Raw genomic sequence first — 20,888 nt, 5'->3', positions numbered from 1 at the left:
CCCTCCCCCCTCCCCATATATATTTTCTGTTTTCGATGCAAACTCGACCACTTATGTTACTGTGTTTTGTCTGTGGCACTACAGGAGGCCTCTGGAGCTGGACACGGATGGTATCTGGTGCGTCCTGCCCAACACCTTCCCCGAGAACTTTGTGGTGAAGACGAGCAACGAGAAGAAGCCCAAGGTGACCATCTCCTACCCGGGCGCCATGCTCAACATCATGGTGAAGGAAGGCTTCACCAACGACCAGTACCAGGAGCTGGTGGACCCTGCCTCGCTGACCTACGAGACGCGGGCGGAAAACAGCATCTTCTTCGAGGTGGACGGGCCCTACCTGGCCATGATCCTGCCCGCCTCCAAAGAGGAGGGAAAGAAACTGAAGAAAAGGTACATACTGGCGATGGGGGGGATATGGAGAATGATGGTTCTCCTTTATTGGTAGCCAGTTGGCATCATTTATCCAAATCGAATTGAATTAGTCACATGCTTTGTGAACAACAGGTGTAGACTAACAATGAAATGCTTACTTGCGGGCCCTTCCCAACAATCAGAGAGAGAGAATCCAGCCAATGACATTGATAATCACATGATTACGACATTCTCCTGATAACACTGATTGCGACATTCTCCTGATAACACTGATTGCGACATTCTCCTGATAACACTGATTGCGACATTCTCCTGATAACACTGATTGCGACATTCTCCTGATAACACTGATTGCGACATTGCCCTGTGTCCAGGTACGCTGTGTTCAACGAGGACGGCTCGCTGGCCGAGCTCAAGGGTTTCGAGGTGAAGAGGCGAGGCGAGCTGCAGCTCATCAAGATCTTCCAGTCGTCTGTGTTCGAGGCCTTCCTCAAAGGCACCACTCTAGAGGAGGTGTATGACTCGGTGGCCAAGGTGGCCGACTACTGGCTCGACGTGCTCTACAGCAAGGTAACGTGCTTGTTTCCCGGCACGCACCCGTGTGTGATAACTTTACATTTGATCAGTTCTTCATTCATCCATGTACTAAAAGAGCGATCCAACCTGGGCCGTTGTAATAATATTCCCCATCTCTGCTTGCATGGTGAAAGCTACGTCAGCCGGACCCCGTTCATTCGGGGGGAAAATGTTGCGGAAAGTTGCAGATTGTCAATAGTAGAGAGCTGACGTGATTCCCCGTTGCAGGCGGGGCTACATGTCAGAGGGCGTATTTGTTAGACGTAATCTGAGCGTTCTACTATGCTGTGTCCTGGCGGGATTTGTTTTGCCCAGGCTGCCAACATGCCAGACGCGGAACTGTTTGAGCTCATCTCGGAGAACCGCTCCATGTCACGGAAGCTGGAGGACTATGGCGAGCAGAAGTCCAACACCATCAGCACGGCCAAGCGGCTGGCCGAGTTCCTGGGTGACCAGATGGTGAAGGACGCCGGGCTGAGCTGCCGTTACATCATCTCCCGCAAGCCAGAGGGCACGCCGGTCACGGAGCGGTGAGGCAGACCGACCCACACTCCACGACCACAGACTGACAATCATGGCTCCTCACTTCCCGTTTTGTCTTCAGCTCATTTTAGCGTAGTGTCGCTTATTGCTAATGACGACAGTGGAGAAGTGTTAATTCCTCTCTCTCGTTCTCTCTCTGACAGGGCCATCCCCCTGGCCATCTTCCAAGCTGAACCCAGTGTTAAGAAGCACTTCCTGCGCAAGTGGCTGAAGATGCCCAGCCTCCACGACCTGGACATCCGCTCCGTAAGTCTCTGGGCGATTTTCACTTCATGGCGCTTCCATATTGGCACACTGCAATGCAGCGATACAAAGACTGTTGATGTACTGAATGGGCGATTTAAAAAAAGATATATATATTTTTATAAGAGTGACGCAATTCTTATAGCGTTTTAGCTGAGTCACAGTCACTAACGAGTTTAGCCATGGGCTCTCTCCAGATCCTTGACTGGAGCTACTACATTGAGAGATTGGGTAGTGCCATCCAGAAAATCATCACCATTCCAGCTGCCCTGCAACAGGTAAACCCACATCAGCTCTGATCCGTGGCTCTGAGGTGAAGTTGCTCCTAGGTGTAGATCTAAGATCAGCTTGCCCTCCCCAAATCCTAACCTTGCCCATTAGTGGGGGGGGGGGGTGCAAAACTGATCCAAGACCAGTGCCTAGGTGCAACTTCACCCTACTCCTGATCCATGTAGATTATTTCAAGTTGTACCTGCTCCGTGCTCGCTGCTCACCCTATCTGGTCCCGTTGTGATCCGGGCTGTAGGTGAAGAACCCCGTGCCCAGAGTGCGCCACCCGGACTGGCTCCACAAGAAGCTGCTGGAGAAGAACGACATCTACAAGCAGAAGAAGATCAGCGAGCTGTTCACCAGCGAGGGCAAGAGACAGGTACACCCGCCTAGCCAACGGTTAGCAGCGACACGCACAGAAAGACGCACACACCCACTCATACCACTCCCCCTCTCTTGCCGCCCCCTCTCAGGTGGCCCATCATGCCCTGGAGGCAGGGCAGGCGGCTGACATTGAGGACTTTGGGATGCCTGCCCGACCCCTGCAGCCGGCCATACTGATCAGCACGAAGCGCAAGCGGGTGTCGCAGGGAGAGAACAGCCAGGCCGTGGAGTCCCAGGAGATGGAGCTCACCCAGTCCTGGAGGGAGATCCTCGGCCCTCCACCACCCACTGGGGAAACGCAGGAGGCGCGCCTGGTGTGGCTGCGCTACCACAAGAAGAAGTGGGAGCTGCAGCTGCGGCAGAGGAAGGAGCGCCGGAAGCGCCGGCGCCTGCTGGACGGCGAGGTCCAGGCCATGGGGGGAGGGGTGATCCGGGACGCAGGCCCTGCCACAGGCCTGGGTAGCTTCCTCCGCCGCACGGCGCGCAGTATCCTGGACATGCCCTGGCAGATCGTACAGGTGGGTTAAGTTAGGCCTACGGGGGGGGGTCAAATAACATTTAGTTAGGCCGGTTTCCGGGGCACAGATCAAGCCTCGTGCTGATCTAAAAAAAGCATGCTGCTGCTCAATGGAGAATCTGTTTAAAGTGTTTTGTACAGGACTACGCTTAAACTGTGTCCACGCTGACAAACTCTAAATACCATTTGTTTTGTATCAGAATAGTTCATGGGAACTGTACAGAGCAGAAGGAAGACAACCTGTATATATCTTGTGAATGCTCTTCCTAATAAATAGAATGCTTAAACCCAGAAGTCTGTGTGTGACTGGATGTCCTGTCCTCTCCTCTCTCTCCCCCAGATTGCAGAGACCAGTCACCCTGGGCTGTATAAGCTGTGGGCTGTGATCGGCAGTGACCTGCACTGCATGAAGCTCAACATCCCGCGGGTGTTCTACGTCAACCAGAAGGTCCCCAAGCAGGAGGAGGGAGCCACATACAAGAAGGTACATGTTAGTCCCATGAGAGACGGATTGATTAATAGACCCGTGACAATCTCCCTCCGCTGACCGCTCAAGCCTCCCGACCCTCTCGTGAGCGTCCGTCTACTCTTGAATGATATGTCGTTGGTTTCAAATTGCCTGGCTTTTTGTTTTTGGTGTCGCTTAAAAGCTTGTTGTTTTTTTTTCTCTTCTTTGTAATGATTATTATTTGATGACTGAGCTCTTTGGTTTTTGTTCTGTGCAGGTGAACCGCCTTCTGCCGCGCTCCAACGTCGTCTACTACCTGTACCAGTACTCTGTCCCTGAGGACATGTACCAGGAGCACATCAACGAGATCAACGCTGACCTCTCTGCCCCAGACATAGAGGGGGTCTACGAGACACAGGTACCTACCAGGGGTTAGGATAGGACAAGGTCGTGTTCCTCCTGGATGTGTACAAGAAGCAGTTAGTGGGGTTAATCCAGTGTTGCGTGTCTTGGTTAGAATGTTTAACATTTCATAGCTAGGGAAATCTAATCAATGGCTGAGTGCTAGTCTCCGTGTGTGTGTGTGTGTAGTACAAATTTTTTTATAAACCGAAAAAGTTTTAAAATAAGTTCGCAAAATAAAAGTCCAGGTAGCCCCTGCATGTTTTTAATCTGTTTTATTTTGTTTGGTGCCTAATGAACAACCCTCTCTCTCTCTCTCTTATTTCCCCCAGGTCCCTCTGCTGTTCCGGGCCCTGGTACAGCTGGGCTGTATGTGCATGGTCAACAAGCAGTTGGTCCGGGACCTGGGCGGCCGGGAGGCTGAGGCGTACGACCTGGAGCACCTGGAGATGAGGTCCCTGGCCCAGTTCAGCTACCTGGAGCCTGGTAGGACTAGCTCCCACTGACACTGCAGATTCCCTTCACTGTTTCTCTACTGTGTCTCAATGTGTCGTCCATATATTTGACATCTATTTGTAATCTTTCTTTACCTTTCTTTACCTTTTTATTTTTTAGTTATTGTGTTGAATGATTTGACATTTACTATGATGTAAATCAACCTAAACCTGGCATTTCTTCCTTTTGGTGCCTAATGAACACGACCCATTACATGGAACGTGACGATGGGAGCGTTGAATCAGTGTCGTTGTGTTGTTTTCCCCAGGGAGCGTCCGACACGTCTACCTTTACCACCACAGCCAGGGCCACAAAGCCCTGTTCGGCCTGTTCATCCCCTCACAGCGCAAGGCCAGCATCTTTGTCCTGGACACGGTAAAACCACACCTCATCTACTATGTACCCAGGTGCCCTACACATCAGATTTCCCCTTTAAAATAGTTGACTTTTCCCTTGTACTGCTTCATTACACAAACGTGACGAGAGAGTGATTCATTTCCTAGGAAATTGTTGAAGAAAAAAAAGACATCAAGTCCCCTTCGTCTTCCTCCCCTTCCTACCTTAGGTTCGCAGTAACCAGATGCCCAACCTGAACACCCTGTATGGGGCAGAGCGTACAGCTCTGCTGGAGAAGACCAGCGAAGAGCTCCTGCCCCCCGAGAAACACACCTTTGAGGTGCGGGCTGAGAACGACGTGAAGGCCATCCACCGAGCCCTGCAGCGCATACTGCTCAACTACAAGGTACCTCCATCCACTGCACCCCTGTCACCTGCATGGTTCTGCCACTCTATTGCTCTCTCCAGCTTGTTCTCGGATGTGTTGTTTTGTTTAGGCCTTCTCTGTCTCTAAAGTTTTCAGACTTGCTATTGAAGGTGTAAGGTTATATGCTTATCACAGATGAATAGGATAGAGCAGTGTCGTTTTGCAACTGAAAACGTAAATGAGCATTTCTTATTGGGCAAGTGCAGGTCCTCCCTCCGGGTTTCAGTCCAATTTCTTCCGTTTGGTGCATAATGAACACAGCCCTGGTAACACTATTGACCGTTGTCCTCTCGCTGTATTCAGGGGGAGCGCCGCGGGCCCACCCTGATCGCAGTGCAGTCCAACTGGGAGCTGAGGCGGCTGGTGGCGGGCATGCCGGTGCTAGAGGAGTTCCCGGTGGTGCCGGTGCATGTGGTGGACGAGATCAGCTACAACGTGCTGGACTGGCAGCGCCACGGTGCCCGCCGCATGGTCCGCCACTACCTCAACCTGGACAGCTGCCTGTCGCAGGCTTTTGACATGGCCAGGTAGGTAACACAGCACGAGACTAGGTCTGTCTCCTGGCTCTGTACACCTAGCACAGTCTAAATGGCACAACTGGAATAAGAACCCGGGGGGGGGGGTTACATTACAGTCTATTTGTGTATATACAAAAAATATATAATAATCTTCACACTTTACATATTTAGTCTGGGGTTTCATTTGTGTCATATCATTGACTTTTATGCTCATTTTGGCTACTGTCGCTTACTGTTCCCTCTCGTCCATCCCACCTCAGATACTACCACTTGCCGGTGGGGAACCTGCCCCACGACGTGTCCATCTTTGGTTCTGACCTGTTCCTGGCCAGGCACCTGAGGAAACACAACCACCTGCTGTGGCTGTCCCCCACCGCCAGGCCTGACCTGGGGGGCAAGGAGGCCGACGACAGCAGGCTGGTGATGGAGGCTGATGACCGGGGCTCCATGGAGATCAACGCTCAGGGCTGCTACTCAACAGGTAGCCAGCCTTACTCATTCACACACACCAGAGCTGGGCCGTATAGACAAACGGTCAAATCATGATACATTTAAACATTTAGCTTGATAACAATAAATACAACCAATCAAATGAAAAAATACATGAATATGCAGTTGCTGGCCCATAGCGATTTTTTTCAGATGTCTTTGATACAAGAAAAAATGTCAATTTCTTCCATCATATCCAGGAGATGCATGATTTGCTATTTTGATGTGCAACATTTTAAAAATATGACCCAGAATTATCTCATTTCTTTTGGCTCTTTTTCTAGATGAATTTGTCAACCCCCCGAAAAAAATTGCAAACTTACGTAGGCTACATCATTCACCGCCGGAGGAAGTGGGAATCCAAAAACACTTTGCTAGATTGCGCTAATTATGATTTTGGTGCTCGATAGCTATGTCATTTTAATGAATGTCCTACTCAAACTTCCCAGCTCCTAGGCGTGGGCCTACTTGATGTGTTCACTGCAAAGGCCACGCTCCGTGTGCACACCAAAACCGTACGGCTTAGCCAGCTGCCGTCGTTAAGTGGTGCCATTTGCTCGATATTGAGAGTTGAGAAATCGATGAGACACGCACAGGAAGCTGAGACACTCTCCCATCTTAACGAAAACGACAGTAGCTGTAATTGCATTTTGAAAGGTTGCACAACGTCAACGGAGTGGGTGATGGAGTGGCTCATTCACACAGCATCAAAACCCGGGACAGCCAGATACTTTCAGATGTTGTCATAGCAGGAATTCATATAGTTCACATAACCGATGACCAAATAATGGTTTTAGGGACGTTGTGTAGCATAATCACACAAAAATAACTGACAAATGCAAAATTGTAGAAAGAGGTAGGAAAATGATGTTGCCTGTAATTATTAGGGTTATCATCCCCGCTCTAATACAAACATTATGGACAACACTGACACATTGAAGTAGCCCCAACCATTGTCTTGTAGTTAGGAATTAATCAGCTGTACATAGCAACCGGTGATGCGGTACATTTTAAAACAACTTGGAAATATGCTTTCAACTAGTTTTCAACCTGCTTTCCCCTGTCGTTCTACTGTGTTTCAGTGTGTGTGGAGCTGGACCTGCAGAGTTTGGCTGTCAACACCATCCTGCAGTCGCAGCATGTCAACGACATGGAGGGAGGAGCCAGCCTGGGCGTCAGCTTTGACGTCATCCAGCAAGCCTCGCTGGAGGAAATGATGTCGGGGAACCAGGGCGCCAGTGCCGTGGCCAGCTACGACGAGACCGCCCTCTGCTCCAACACCTTCAGGTGACCGCTTCGTAATAACATGCAACCACTGCCGCCGACACCTCGAAACACCCCAGATCCTTCAAGCAACCTGTTTCGCCTCTAAACTAACTAGCCTGCGTGTTTTTTTTGTTGCTGATTTTAAATTAAATTATTTTTTTTTTTTAAACGTTTCCTTGCACTGTAGCCCAGCACAGGTTAAAATAATGTACTTTTATATATCAAGTTTGATTTGATTGGATGTATTGTCTGCGAGCAGGATCCTGAAGAGCATGGTGGTTGGCTGGGTGCGGGAGATCACGCGGTACCACAACGTCTACGCTGACAACCAGGTGATGCACTTCTACCGCTGGCTGCGCTCGCCCAGCTCGCTGCTTTACGACCCGGCGCTGCACCGCACCCTACATAACATGATGAAGAAGGTATTCCTCCAGTAAGTGACACTGCCCAACACACACAACTCTACTTGGCCCTTGGTTGTTTCCATTGGAGTCAACTGTAGATATTTCAAATGCAGCTTTGTCTGTGGGGGGGGGGGGGGGGTTATGACATGATCAGAATTCTTATTGTTGGTATCGTTTTATGTGATTGGACACAAAACAATTTATTTTGTAGATCATCTTCCTCTCCCAACTTTGAAAATTCGGAAATAACAATTTTACTCGAATTGTATTAATGTATTCTAATTCTAAACGGTCTGTCATGTATTGACGTTGGATGCCTTGATGAATGGCTCTCTCTGCTCTCCTATCTCAGACTGGTGGCAGAGTTCAAGCGGCTGGGCTCCACCGTGGTGTACGGGAACTTTAACCGCATCCTCCTTTGCACTAAGAAGCGGCGGATTGACGACGCCATCGGCTACGTGGAGTACATCACCAACAGGTTGGGTTAGCTAACCTACCCGTAGGGCAGGCCCGGCGTCGTCCCTGGTTAGGGGAGGGTTTGGCCGTCACTGTAAAATAAGAATTTTGTTCAAAACTGACTTGCCTAGTTAAATAAAATGAAGGTTAAATGTACTACAATGCCTCTACACAAGTACTTTTTCATTTTATAACGTATCAATATGCTGTCTATCAAGCATTTCTAGACCTAATAAACAAACGTTTAATAAATTCAGAGCTAGATCGCATGGGGTGAAGGTTTGTGGAAATTAGTCGTCACCTTTTTTTGATTTCATGCAGCCAAACATACCGTCACCCTGTGGGATCAAGCACTAACCATAAATTAGTAGGCAAGGTTTTGTTTTATGAACTTTCTTTTTTGTTCAACTTGTTCTGACTGAGGTTTTTTATTTATTTTTTATCTTCCTCAGCATTCACTCGCGGGAAATCTTCCACTCCCTCTCCATCTCCTTCTCTCGCTGCTGGGAGTTCCTTATGTGGATGGATCTGGCCAACTATGGAGGCGTGAAGGGCAAACTGCCCTCCAGCGTCCTGTATGGAGAGGTACCTTCGAGTTCTGCTTCTGCTAATATGTGTATGCGACCAGTACAATTTAATTTCATATTTAACGGATGTGTGTGTTGTTTTTCCTATGTCTCATAACCAATGAAAATATTTGGGGTTGAAATGACACTCACTACCTACATTGACTTTCAGAACGGGACAGCCCAGAAGAAGGGGAAGGAGAATGGTGAGGAGGAGGGCAGCGAGGACGAGGAGGAACCTGACGAGGAGGAGGAGGATGGAGCCAGAGAGGTGGATGAGGTGGAGGAGCTGATCGAGAGCAGCTGGAACATCATGCAGTATCTGCCTCAGACCGCCTCCTGTCAGAAATACTTCCTCATGATCATCTCCGGTAGGCCAGCGCACTATCGCAAGCATCGTCATCATTAGCCTAGCACGTGTACAGTGTTTGATCCAGAATGAAGTTGGAGGGGGTCCGTGGGCACAGCTCCCTGATTTCCTGTGCTCGTCTGTCTTTTACCATGTCTCCTCTTTCCTCTCAGCCTATATTGCTGCCATCTACCACAGCATGCGGGAGGAGCTAAGACGCAATGCCCCGGGAGCCACGCCCATTAAGAGGCGGGGCGGAAGCCAGACTTCCCAGCAGGCAGCAGGAGATTCCACAGCACTTCCCGGTAAGTAACGAGAGAGCGGCACCACAACCATACGCAGACATAAACAAAGTTATTTTGGTGTGAAAACAGAGGAGTGACCACCACGGGTGTCTAAGGTGATCTGGTTTGTGTCTAATCTCCAAATAGCTTTTACATTGCTGTCCACCACTTACTTCCTGTGACTACTAGACAGCTACATTGTTCGATAGTCTCCCCTAGCTGGCTTACACTGGAAAACCCAGCAATACCTGACTATTAGCCAGCTATAACCTTCAATAGTCTCCCCACCTATCCAGTCTAGCAGTCTACAGATGAAAATAAGCCGTCTCTCCTCCACAGGTATGATCTCCTTCTCTCAAGAGTATGTGTCCAGCGAGCTGACCCAGAACTTCTTCACCATCACCCAGAAGATCCAGAAGAAGGTGACAGGCACCCGGAGCGTGACCCAGCCCTCGGAAATGTTCCCCGTCCTGCCTGGCTCCCACCTGCCTCTCAGCAACCCAGCCCTGGAATTCATCAAATACGTCTGCCAGGTCAGTGACTGGGAACCAGGGTCATATTTATTAGTGCACACCGTAGCAAAGCATTTTTGCAATGAAAATGTGTAATTTCTTAGTTTCCCAGTTTCAACCCGTTTTGCTTCTGTTTTGTGCCTAGTGAATTCACGCCAGAGTTGTATTCATTAGTGCACACCATTTCAAAACGGAAAACAAAAATTAGCATTTCAGTTCTGTTTTCTTCCGTTTGGTGCCTAATGAACACAACCTTCCCCTGTAGGTCCTCTCCCTGGATGCCAACATAGTGAACCAGGTGAACAAGCTGAAGAGGGACCTGTTGCGTCTGGTAGATGTGGGTGAGTTCTCGGAGGAAGCCCAGTTCCGCGACCCCTGCAACTCTTACATCCTGCCCGAGGTCATCTGCCACCACTGCAACTTCTGCCGCGACCTCGACCTTTGCAAGGACCCCTCTGTGGCACAGGTCAGTGCCCCCCCCCTACAGCTCATCCAATCCGATTTTATGATTTTTAAACACTGATACTGATTATTGGAGGACTAAAAAAAGCCGATACCGATTAATCGGCCGTATTATTATTATTATTATTATTATTATTATTATTATTAATATTATTATTAATATTAAGATTATTTGTGTGTGTGTGTGTGTGTGTATACGTATATACATACATACATACACACACATATGTACAGTGCCTTGCGAAAGTATTCGGCCCCCTTGAACTTTGCGACCTTTTGCCACATTTCAGGCTTCAAACATAAATATATAAAACTGTATTTTTTTGTGAAGAATCAACAACAAGTGGGACACAATCATGAAGTGGAACGACATTTATTGGATATTTCAAACTTTTTTAACAAATCAAAAACTGAAAAATTGGGCGTGCAAAATTATTCAGCCCCCTTAAGTTAATACTTTGTAGCGCCACCTTTTGCTGCGATTACAGCTGTAAGTCGCTTGGGGTATGTCTCTATCAGTTTTGCACATCGAGAGACTGAATTTTTTTCCCATTCCTCCTTGCAAAACAGCTCGAGCTCAGTGAGGTTGGATGGAGAGCATTTGTGAACAGCAGTTTTCAGTTCTTTCCACAGATTCTCGATTGGATTCAGGTCTGGACTTTGACTTGGCCATTCTAACACCTGGATATGTTTATTTTTGAACCATTCCATTGTAGATTTTGCTTTATGTTTTGGATCATTGTCTTGTTGGAAGACAAATCTCCGTCCCAGTCTCAGGTCTTTTGCAGACTCCATCAGGTTTTCTTCCAGAATGGTCCTGTATTTGGCTCCATCCATCTTCCCATCAATTTTAACCATCTTCCCTGTCCCTGCTGAAGAAAAGCAGGCCCAAACCATGATGCTGCCACCACCATGTTTGACAGTGGGGATGGTGTGTTCAAGGTGATGAGCTGTGTTGCTTTTACGCCAAACATAACGTTTTGCATTGTTGCCAAAAAGTTCAATTTTGGTTTCATCTGACCAGAGCACCTTCTTCCACATGTTTGGTGTGTCTCCCAGGTGGCTTGTGGCAAACTTTAAACAACACTTTTTATGGATACCTTTAAGAAATGGCTTTCTTCTTGCCACTCTTCCATAAAGGCCAGATTTGTGCAATATACGACTGATTGTTGTCCTATGGACAGAGTCTCCCACCTCAGCTGTAGATCTCTGCAGTTCATCCAGAGTGATCATGGGCTTCTTGGCTGCATCTCTGATCAGTCTTATCCTTGTATGAGCTGAAAGTTTAGAGGGACGGCCAGGTCTTGGTAGATTTGCAGTGGTCTGATACTCCTTCCATTTCAATATTATCGCTTGCACAGTGCTCCTTGGGATGTTTAAAGCTTGGGAAATATTTTTCTATCCAAATCCGGCTTTAAACTTCTTCACAACAGTATCTCGGACCTGCCTGGTGTGTTCCTTGTTCTTCATGATGCTCTCTGCGCTTTTAACGGACCTCTGAGACTATCACAGTGCAGGTGCATTTATACGGAGACTTGATCACACACAGGTGGATTGTATTTATCATCATTAGTCATTTAGGTCAACATTGGATCATTCAGAGATCCTCACTGAACTTCTGGAGAGAGTTTGCTGCACTGAAAGTAAAGGGGCTGAATAATTTTGCACGCCCAATTTTTCAGTTTTTGATTTGTTAAAGTTTTAAATATCCAATAAATGTCGTTCCACTTCATGATTGTGTCCCACTTGTTGTTGATTCTTCACAAAAAAATACAGTTTTATATCTTTATGTTTGAAGCCTGAAATGTGGCAAAAGGTCGCAAAGTTCAAGGGGGCCGAATACTTTCGCAAGGCACTGTATGTGTGTGTAATAATGACAATTACAACAATACTGAATTAACACTTATTTTAATATAATTCAAATTAAATTGATTTTGTCTCAAATAATGAAACATGTTCAATTTGGTTTAAATTGTGTGTGCGTGCTCTTTCGTGTTCACTATGTAAATCATCTGTTCGGTGCTCACAGGACGGCTCTGTTTTGCCCCAGTGGTTCTGCTCCAACTGCCAGACCCAGTATGAGACTGAGTCCATTGAGATGGCCCTGGTGGAGGCCTTGCAGAAGAAACTCATGAGCTACACTCTGCAGGACCTGGTGAGGAAACAAAACCTCATATCTGACGCATCCTTTGGGATTCATATGACCTGGGTCGTGTTCATTAAGGAAAGCGACAGAATACGTTTTCAAAAGGAGAAGTTCAGGTAGTCCCTGCCTGTTTCTTCAGTTTGGTGCCTAATGAACACAACCCAGGTTCACTACTTAGTAACTACTGTTTTCAGGAATTGTGACCGTGTCTCCCTGGGAAGTAAAAACGTGCCTTGCGTTCCCTTGCAGGCTTGTGCCAAGTGTAAAGGAGTGAAGGAGGCCAACATGCCTCTTTACTGCACTTGTGCAGGAGACTTTGAACTCACCTTCCCCACCAAGGTTTGTGCTCCTCCAACCCATGTATCCCTAGCCGTGTTAAAACGATGTGCCACCCACTATAATATCTTAAATTCAAAGGTTATGAACCATTGTGTTTTCTCTGATTTGTAAAGGTCTCCTCTTCTCCATCCACAGAGTTTCTCAGAGCAGATCAAAGTGTTCCGGAACATCGCCGCACACTACAACATGAACTTCCTGGAAGAGACCATTGACTGGCTACTGGTCATGAGTCCACAAATAAGCCAGTCTAGATGATGAGCCATAGTCTGAGTCTGTGAGCTGAAACTGGCTTTTGTGGGTGTATCTGGAGATCCTGTCAGTTACCAGGGTTGTGTTCATTAAAGCACACCGCAGGCTTTTTCTTATTGGACAAATTCACCCAGATGTCACCTGCTGGAGATATTTAATTGCAGAATGGACAGAATGGGAATATTGCTCACTTTGAGACAGAGCTTTGATGTGACAATAAATTATGATAATGCATCTTTATTCCTCTATGCTTTTCTATACTGTAGCTGTAAAAACAACATAAACATACATTTCTTGACCACTCAAGTACTGGAAATGTAAATGAGTTGTCAATCAGCTTTCCAGTCTCAATGCGAAATTGTAGATATGGTGTTTTGACTTTGTATAGGAATGCTTATTGATGAGAGAAATTATAGGCCTCTGGTCAAGGGTTTCGTATTGTCTTAATATTTTTGTCAATAAATCTTTTTTTGTAATGAGTACACAATGGACAGTTTCTTTCAATGCACATTTTCTGAAGGCAGAGTTAGTGAGATCCTCTATCAGTCCCGTTTATCAGTTTCTGTTCAATATTGAATTATTAGTGCACATTTAAACACTCATTGAGTGCTGCTGCCCAGATCAGGAAACCCCACCATTCCTAAACATAACATGGTGACTCTCCTTCCTCTGTAATTGGATGCTAATGTGGCTCAGAGGAATAGTCAGAGTTTTTATTTAATGAAGATTAAAATACAATTATGTGGGGTGGACACAGGGATTGAACCCCAGTCTTCAGGGTCATAGACAATTAGTGGAGATCCATTAGATGTGAGTTTCAGTGTAACCAGAACACAGAAGGCTATCGGAGCCTGCTGCTCCAATACCAACGTTGTATCATTACTATATTGCTGATATTGTGAGGATGATTTGCCTGGAATTGAAATGCCAGTTTAGTGCAGAAGTGCTTGGCTTTAGCATTTGTTGGTTTAGCCTATCTGGAGTGAGGATGATGAGGAAGAGTGCACATTCATCCCTGGCTCCCTTTGTTGTCATCTGTAAAGAAAACATCTACTCGTTATGGCATATCCCAGTCTAGATGAAAATTATGTTAACCCATCTACCTCCATCACGATAACCTCATTGTTCCAGAGAACTCACTTTGATGGGCATCTCTCTCAGACCAGTAATCTAATTTCACATCTACACTGGAGCTGAGTCTCACAATTAGATTGGTTGCATTGGGTTGGTTCCCTGCCGACCGACAGTTTGTTTTAAACGATGGAGTGAAATACAGAGCTCAAGATATTTACGATGTCACTTTTTACGCTTTGTTTTCCTATGGAATGTGGCAGGGGGGGAAAAAATGCCAATGCAATTGAACGGAGAAGGGTGTCTACTTTGAATGTTCCAAAATGAAATAAATATAGAACTCTGCATTAAAACAGCATTAATAGCATTGTCTTGCTTTTTCTTGTTGCGTCCATGGTATCTGACTCTGTGTGTTCATATCATCTAGTTCCAAAGTGTCATTGTGGCTGTCGACAGACAACAGCAATCCATCGACTGCGTAAGACACTGATCCATTAGACCTCAGACGTCAGTCCTTTTCACTATCGATGTTTCTATTACTCTCCACGAGTCCAGATGGATGTCCCACAATCTTGTTATAGAAACCATTTTGTGGGAAATGTAATCATTATTTGATTACTCTCTCTGAGCTCTGAGTGTAGCTCTCCTCTTGGACCTCTGTGCCTTTTTATTCCCGTATATGCTCAGCATCAGTAATCTACATGAACATTGAAGGAGGCAATCTGAGTCCCAGAGAATATTGTCTCCCTGAATATAGTATACTGTGTCATCTTGTTTGATTGATCCAATTATTAAAAGTCATGATTAATTGCAACATTTACCTGGAGCTTAACGCTGCAGATAGCACTGCTGGGTTATTTGAAAAGTCCTAGACAATCGATCAATATTATAATAATACTTGTAGCAATGATGTTTGTCTTTAATTCACAATCTGTAGAAACGATAGGAATAAAAAGGTTCTGAACTTTTGTGAAGTATCACAGCACAGTTGGAAAAATATATGGCAAATAGAAATCCAATATGAATGGCGTTAAGAGAGAGATGGGAGGAGTTGAATGGAGCTGGTTGGGACAAATAAGAAGACAACTCATGTAAAATATACTGTGTCTGTAAAATGTATATAGGTTCAGAACTTTTGTGGAATAGCAGTTAATAAAAATATATGGCAAAATCAAAAATCAAACTGGATGGACACCAGAAATAGATGTTAGAGGAAGGCCTGGACTAAAAACAAACTAAATATAACTATTGTAAAATAGATTATGTCCGTAAAATGTATATAGTATGTATAAGTTGGAAGTAGAAGCCTAAGTGTTCTTGTTTATTAGTTTACTCCAATTAGGGGAGGGGTGGTAGGTTTTGTGGGAAATAAAGGAAAATGTATTTTAAAAATATGTCTGTGTGTGTATATGTGTGTGTGTGTGTGTGTGTGTGTGTGTGTGTGTGTGTGTGTGTGTGTGTGTGTGTGTGTGTGTGTGTGTGTGTGTGTGTGTGTGTGTGTGTGTGTGTGTGTGTGTGTATATATACTACAATGGTCAGCCTTTTGAAACGCATAGTTCTAGTTTTCTGTTTTCAAACCAGAAAAATCCTGTTTTCTTATTCCTTCCAATCTGACATGTATATGATTGACTGGCAGAAATCACGTTACAAGTTGGTTAGACATTTATTGTTATGTTTGCATATATAGATTACAGTATACAGTTATTGACTTGGTTCGGGTTAGACTGTGGAAAGAGGGTTCTTAGTAAACATTTCCTCCAACATGTTTAGCTGATTGCTGTAAATGATTTGGTTTATTTTTCTTGTGTTCAATTCAAACAATTTGCAATCATTTGAGATTGGGTTTAACAGTATAATTTCAGTCCCTGTCAATTGAACTGGACATGGAATTTATTTATTGGTGTATAATTCAATTCCTGAACCAACAGGAATTGACATGGAATTGACACTAACCCATCAAGTCTTGGCTGTCTTTCAGTTCAATTCCGCAGAGGTGGACCCGTCAGAGGCCTTTCTGCGGACGTCTGAGACCGATTGGGGGAAAGGCCGTCCTGTCTGTCTGTCTGTGTGTCTGTCCGTCCAACAGTCAGGTGTCTGAGGAATAGCATCCTCCATGCATGTGGCCAAATAGCACTGTAGCAGCAGGACATCACAGGGCCACTCCCTCTGACAGGTCTGAGTGGTTGGAGCCATAGCTGATGGTGAATTCTGTGGGAACTGTGAGGAGCTGGCTGGGGCTGGGCACTTTACTGTCCTGAAGAAATATACAGTCAGAATAGCATAACATTACTTTAGACCAGGGTTTCCCAAACTCGGTCCTGGGGGCCCCCTGGGTGCATGTTTTGGTTTTTGCCCTAGCACTACACTATTCAAATAATCAAAGCTTGATGATGAGTTGGTTATTTGAATCAGCTGTATAGTGCTGGGGAAAAAAACAAAACGTGCACCCAGGATGGGCCCCAGGACTGAGTTCAGGAAACCACGCTAGAACAATATTAACACACAGGTAGGGACTAAGGCTAAACTATTACAATATTATATAAATACTTTTACACAATACACACACTTCTACACACTACCATATTCTTTGGGAACTAAATGACCTAACTGGGTGTGCAATGATAAGTGCTATAGCAGAAAATGGTTAGCAAAAGAAAATATGATCATGAATGCATGGAATCAACTTGTTATTGTCTTACGTCATCAAACTTTCTGTCACTGTAGATATCGTTCTTGTCAATGAACGTGAGCATGATCCAGTCACAGATAATGGAACACTGGAATGAAGAAAAGTAATATATCAATGAATAACTCGGAGATGGTAGGAAACTGATACAAACAGACGACATCCACACACACCACGGGAGTGCTGAGAATCAAACTCACTATTCCAACAGATGTCATGGCTGTCACTGTGTTGATGATAGTTGGGATGATGCTGAATCGTCCAGCCTGGAGAGGAAGTATTGCAGAAAATGAGATTGACAGAGTCCATATCGCTTTATGTCACAGAGTAATCGTTCTTAACAACTGGTTAATGGTTAATTGAGTACTGATGAAGGATGTTGAAGGAGGAACTTCATACGTGTCCATGAACTATGACGTCCAGACGAATCCCGAAGGCCTTGATAAGTGTCCGGAACTCTTCTCCGTCCTTACTGTAATACTTGGCAAACCTAGACCATTTTACAAGTCAAGACCTGTATGCCTCTTCATAACCAAGTTACAGCAGAGATCGTCTTAAACGTTACAGTAGGTCATGTCAATGAGATGGCAATAGTAAAGACATGATCGTGTGCACTAGGCACCAAACCGAAGAAAATGGACTAAAACAGAGAGAAACCAACCTGGCGAATAAGACACACGTTTCCTGGTTTCTGTTGCGAAACATTTTGCTATCGTGTGCACTAATGAATACAACCCAGGCGTTCACAAGATGCTATGAAGAGGCTCACCTGAAGTTGTAGCCAGAGCTGGGCAGGTTCTTCCGAAGATCCAGGCGACGGAAGGAGTACGTGGGGGTACACTCTGAGGGGTCCAGATCAAGGTCACACTTCCAGTTGATGAACACTCCAATCACTCCCCCCTGACAGGACACAATTGATGAGCTGTCTAACTGAACCATTACAGCCGCTCTATCCAACACATCTTCTCATTCCTCCTTAATGTGGATTGTTTCTATTAGTTTTGATTGCCATTATCTATTTAGCTACTTATTTCCATGATCTGTAAACACCGTCTGATTTTGAAACATCACACACGCACACATATTGTTAGAGACGCTAGACTGAGATCATGTGTTCTGTCGTTCATGTGAGCCCAGAATAATAAGGGTTCTCTATGCTTAATATGATTTGTAAAATGGGATATACAGTGTCACTGTCTGGATGTAGATTGCTGGTGTAAACGTACAGTCCTGCAGAGCTCGCTGAACTTCTCCCTGGCCTGTTCTGCGATGTAGCCCAGCCGGAAGATGGGGCAGTAGGGGTGTTCCTTCTCATTGTAATGACACTTATTCAGATATTTCTGCCCATTTCGTTTGTTTGGTTTGATGTTTCCTCTGCGAAAGAGATAAGAGAGAATTGCTTGCAGAAACAGTTGAGGCTGCATATTAACAGGGAAACAGTTCCCTTTACAGCCGTGCATGCGTGTGGGTTGTTGAGGGGGTTCATACTATACCTCAGCACTTTAAATTTGGGGAAATGGATGGCATTCTTGATGTAAACAGTGAAATTGATGGCCTCTGCCAATGCCGGCTCCCTGAAGGCCACAACAACAGATTTCTCTTTATTTTATGATTTTACAAGTGACTTATTCCAGACTAGGCAGACAGTCGTTTTGTTTGTGACTGCCTACTATCTAAAATGTCATGTTGATATTGACCCTCACCATATTGCGGCATAGTCCTCAATAGGACACCAGGTCTGAATCTCACAGGTCTTGAAAGCCTGGTTGTAGTAGGGAACACAGCGCCCAGTTCTCTGTCCTACAGGAAACACATCAGACTGAATGCATTAGCTGGACCATCTACTGACAGACAGATTCATAGAAGTGGCTTAGTGGGACTTTTCACTTAGTTTCCTCTTTTTCAGTCCGTACCATTGCCATCAAAGTTCACTTCCCTTGAGGTGCAGTCAGCATCCTTTGAGCAGTTGGCACTGGGAACAGTGAAATGCTAAGAAAAGAGGAAAGTATCATTGTTTAGACATGATCAGCTTTTCCCAGCTGTCCTGCTGTGGGGTGGTAGTGGTAATGATATATCACATTATCTTACAGAGCTTTTCCAGGAGACAGTGCGAGATGCAATAGTAGAGTATGGAGCGAGGCACACAACTTAATTTAAAGCCCTAGAATTGATCCATGTAAAATGACTGCAGTATTTTTTATTGAGTTGTTTTTTTTTTTGGTTTCAGGAGGACACATGAGTGTGGACAATGGTTGAGACCTCTCACCTCAGCACACGTGCCTTGCCTCTGATTGTGTGTGACCTCTCGTCTCAGTATTGTGCTGATCACGTCACCGCCCTAGAGGTGAAATGCCACAGGGAAAAAAGTACAGCACACAATGGTAACTAATCACATAGGCTACATGTAGAAAACATACAGTATAGCTACATATTGCATCATCTTTTTGACACCTATTTTTACCCATGATCCTTGCTTGATGAATAGAGCCAAACGTGCATGTTCAGGATGACCGCAGACGGACTGATCTACAAATCATCGTGTTTCCTGACGGACTCATTATTATTTGTAAATCAGTCTGTTTTCTTAATCAGTGATCGTGCGACTGAGCAAAATGTACAGTACCAGTCAAAAGTGTGGGCTCACCTCTGAGGGTCGGACGTATTCCACCATGTCCAGGATGTGGTCACCCTGCAGGGCTGTGCCTTTCATCTTAGTGTAGACTGAGCTCTCTGGCCTCGTCTCACTGTCCTGATAGGCTTTCTGACTGATAAAGACATACCTGTAGAAGGGTGATATGACAGCCACAGAGTACCTTCTGTTCTGTGGACAAATCCAGTCTTTCCAAGTGATTTGAATTGCACTTTAATGCACGCCCACACTTGCGCTCATTCAGACAATAAAGATCTCAGTTCATTTATTTTGGGCTTCGTGACATACTAATGACTTTGAGGCATACTTAAACATTTGAAACTTGATTTTAAATGTTTGAAAATGTTTGTAAAAGCTGAGATTTGATGTTTATGAGTAGACAGACACAAATCTCCGTCAAGGACCATCAGGAAAATGAAAATCGATGAAAATTGGTCAATTTGGATCACATTACACAATGATGGCCAGCGAGACTACAGTTGTCCGTCTTGACCACAGCAATCGTTATGTGCTTACCATCAATTATGCTGTATATTTGTTTGGAGATTTGATTGCGAGTGAAAGGCATTTCCTCACCACAAAGTGGCTATTCTCAGCAAATGATTCATTTCACATCACAGTGTTATGGGTAGTATAGCTATTGAAAGCAAAAAATATGGGTCCACTGACAGAACATTTGATCTGAGCTTGAAAATCAACCAATGTTTTTGTTTAAGTTATCATTCTTTACTTCTTATGCTTTCCAATACCGGACTTAACATTGCCTTGTTAGGCACAGTATCTGCAATATCCAAGGCAGGTCATGGATAATGCAACATAAATACTGAATCACAACAACAAGAAACAGGATAGTTACACACCAAGACAATACCATTTCAAATTGTATATTTTTATGCATGCATAAACAGGAGGCCAGTACTTACCAGATGAAATAGGTGATCACAAGAAATTGAACCCCCCTATATATGACTCCAAGTTTTTTGTTTTTAACCACCATTACCTTGGGGGTCTCATAGTCCCAGAAACCAAGAAAATAATCCTTAATAAACTCAAGCAGTCCCATTGTGATTTCTGAGTTTATTAGCTGTCTGTTCAGATATGAGGTCCTGAGTGACTTGTTCCCAGATACTTCCAAGTTTATGTAATGAGTCAGAGTCAGTCTCACTCTGTCTCTGTCTCGCATTCTCTCTCTCTCTCTCTCTCTCTCTCTCTCTCTCCCTCTCTCTCTCTCTCCCTCTCTCTCTCTCTGCCTCACCCCCTGTAGTACTGTTCTCAATAATACATAGCATAAAATTGATTAGGCGGCACAGTTTTATTCCTGATGGTTTATTTCTGTGTGTGTGTGTGTGTGTGTGTGTGTGTGTGTGTGTGTGTGTGTGTGTGTGTGTGTATGTGTGTGTGTGTGTGTGTGTGTGTGTGTGTGTGTGTGTG

General features: G+C 45.2%; 2 protein-coding genes across 2 annotated transcripts in view; one reads left to right on the top strand and one right to left on the bottom strand.

Moving 5' to 3' along the window:
* Positions 1–13,760, top strand: part of LOC139390048 (polymerase (DNA directed), epsilon) — a 28,892-nt gene extending 15,132 nt beyond the window's left edge. The window contains exons 23-47 of the mRNA XM_071137159.1: positions 85–387; positions 744–939; positions 1,261–1,475; positions 1,632–1,734; positions 1,929–2,009; positions 2,258–2,380; positions 2,475–2,903; positions 3,243–3,386; positions 3,628–3,768; positions 4,085–4,238; positions 4,516–4,622; positions 4,813–4,989; positions 5,314–5,537; positions 5,789–6,009; positions 7,100–7,304; positions 7,543–7,716; positions 8,040–8,165; positions 8,596–8,728; positions 8,882–9,080; positions 9,232–9,363; positions 9,682–9,875; positions 10,120–10,320; positions 12,346–12,471; positions 12,712–12,801; positions 12,937–13,760. Of these exons, the coding sequence (XP_070993260.1) occupies positions 85–387; positions 744–939; positions 1,261–1,475; positions 1,632–1,734; positions 1,929–2,009; positions 2,258–2,380; positions 2,475–2,903; positions 3,243–3,386; positions 3,628–3,768; positions 4,085–4,238; positions 4,516–4,622; positions 4,813–4,989; positions 5,314–5,537; positions 5,789–6,009; positions 7,100–7,304; positions 7,543–7,716; positions 8,040–8,165; positions 8,596–8,728; positions 8,882–9,080; positions 9,232–9,363; positions 9,682–9,875; positions 10,120–10,320; positions 12,346–12,471; positions 12,712–12,801; positions 12,937–13,056 (4,318 nt within the window). The 3' untranslated portion in view covers positions 13,057–13,760. The remainder of the gene's footprint in view (positions 1–84; positions 388–743; positions 940–1,260; positions 1,476–1,631; positions 1,735–1,928; positions 2,010–2,257; positions 2,381–2,474; positions 2,904–3,242; positions 3,387–3,627; positions 3,769–4,084; positions 4,239–4,515; positions 4,623–4,812; positions 4,990–5,313; positions 5,538–5,788; positions 6,010–7,099; positions 7,305–7,542; positions 7,717–8,039; positions 8,166–8,595; positions 8,729–8,881; positions 9,081–9,231; positions 9,364–9,681; positions 9,876–10,119; positions 10,321–12,345; positions 12,472–12,711; positions 12,802–12,936) is intronic.
* Positions 13,761–16,270: 2,510 nt separating this feature from the next.
* On the bottom strand, positions 16,271–20,520 carry LOC139389920 (purinergic receptor P2X, ligand-gated ion channel, 2). Its single transcript, XM_071136954.1, has 12 exons — positions 20,381–20,520; positions 19,452–19,587; positions 19,074–19,145; positions 18,721–18,796; positions 18,511–18,607; positions 18,301–18,381; positions 18,034–18,181; positions 17,577–17,707; positions 17,207–17,297; positions 17,008–17,073; positions 16,821–16,898; positions 16,271–16,375 (listed from the first exon to the last, which is right to left on the bottom strand). Exons 1-12 carry the CDS (start codon positions 20,518–20,520, stop codon positions 16,271–16,273), a joined length of 1,221 nt encoding a protein of 406 aa, XP_070993055.1.
* Positions 20,521–20,888: the final 368 nt, after the last annotated feature.

Source organism: Oncorhynchus clarkii, chromosome 30, assembly GCF_045791955.1.
Source record: "Oncorhynchus clarkii lewisi isolate Uvic-CL-2024 chromosome 30, UVic_Ocla_1.0, whole genome shotgun sequence".
NCBI lineage: Eukaryota > Metazoa > Chordata > Actinopteri > Salmoniformes > Salmonidae > Oncorhynchus > Oncorhynchus clarkii.
This window is presented reverse-complemented; position numbering and strand designations above follow the sequence as displayed.

Bases quoted from the DNA above. Each gene is read 5' to 3' on its own strand.
- LOC139389920 (XM_071136954.1), bottom strand. From the start codon at position 20,520: ATGGGACTGCTTGAGTTTATTAAGGATTATTTTCTTGGTTTCTGGGAC. The intron at 19,146-19,451 runs GTGAGCCCACAC...TTTCACCTCTAG, and splicing joins AATACGTCCGACCCTCAGAG to GGCGGTGACGTGATCAGCAC. The intron at 17,708-18,033 runs GTACGTTTACAC...GTGTCCTGTCAG, and splicing joins TCAGCGAGCTCTGCAGGACT to GGGGGAGTGATTGGAGTGTT.